Raw genomic sequence first — 530 nt, 5'->3', positions numbered from 1 at the left:
GTGGTGTCGTGCAGGTAGGGGCTGATGAAGTGCGGCAGCGTCTCCGTGACTCTCTGCAGCGCCGTCACGGCGCTCAGCAGGTAAATCTCGCTGCTCAGAAGCTCCTTCCTGTCTGTGAGCGCGTGCAGAACCGCCGGCATCAACCTGCAGCACAAACACATGACGTCACACAGGTGAGCGACCTGAAGGGACGGCGACGTGGAGCGGCTGGCTGCTGATTGGCCGACCTGGGCAGCTGCGGGATGGCGAGCGTCTTCAGCGCGCCGACCACCTCGGCGATGCAGAGCAGAGCGCTGCCCGTCACGTTCTTGTCCTCCTGCGTCGCCGTGACGACCTGCACCGTCTGCTGCAGCACGGGGACAAACACTTCCTGGTGGGCGGAGCCAAAGCAGCGGCACAGCAGCTTGAGGCTGTAGAGCGCCGTCTGCCGGTTGATGGCTTGCTCCGCCTCCTGGGTCACATGACTTCTGGCCACGATGCTCAGCAGGTCGCCGGTCAGCTGCAGCAGCACCAACACCTGGAGGACAGAC

The 530-nt window shown here is 64.3% G+C and overlaps 1 protein-coding gene across 1 annotated transcript in view; it reads right to left on the bottom strand.

Moving 5' to 3' along the window:
• Positions 1 to 530, bottom strand: part of heatr1 (HEAT repeat containing 1) — a 24,810-nt gene that overhangs the window by 2,709 nt on the left and 21,571 nt on the right. The window contains exons 17-18 of the mRNA XM_008299124.1: positions 228 to 517; positions 3 to 144 (exon numbers count right to left, since the gene is read on the bottom strand). Coding sequence (XP_008297346.1) covers positions 3 to 144; positions 228 to 517 — 432 coding nt within the window. The remainder of the gene's footprint in view (positions 1 to 2; positions 145 to 227; positions 518 to 530) is intronic.

The sequence above is a fragment of the Stegastes partitus genome, unplaced genomic scaffold, assembly GCF_000690725.1.
Source record: "Stegastes partitus isolate 25-593 unplaced genomic scaffold, Stegastes_partitus-1.0.2 Scaffold1381, whole genome shotgun sequence".
In the NCBI taxonomy this organism is placed as follows: Eukaryota; Metazoa; Chordata; class Actinopteri; family Pomacentridae; genus Stegastes; species Stegastes partitus.
Note: the sequence above shows the minus strand (reverse complement) of the source record. Positions and strands in the feature narration are given on the sequence as shown.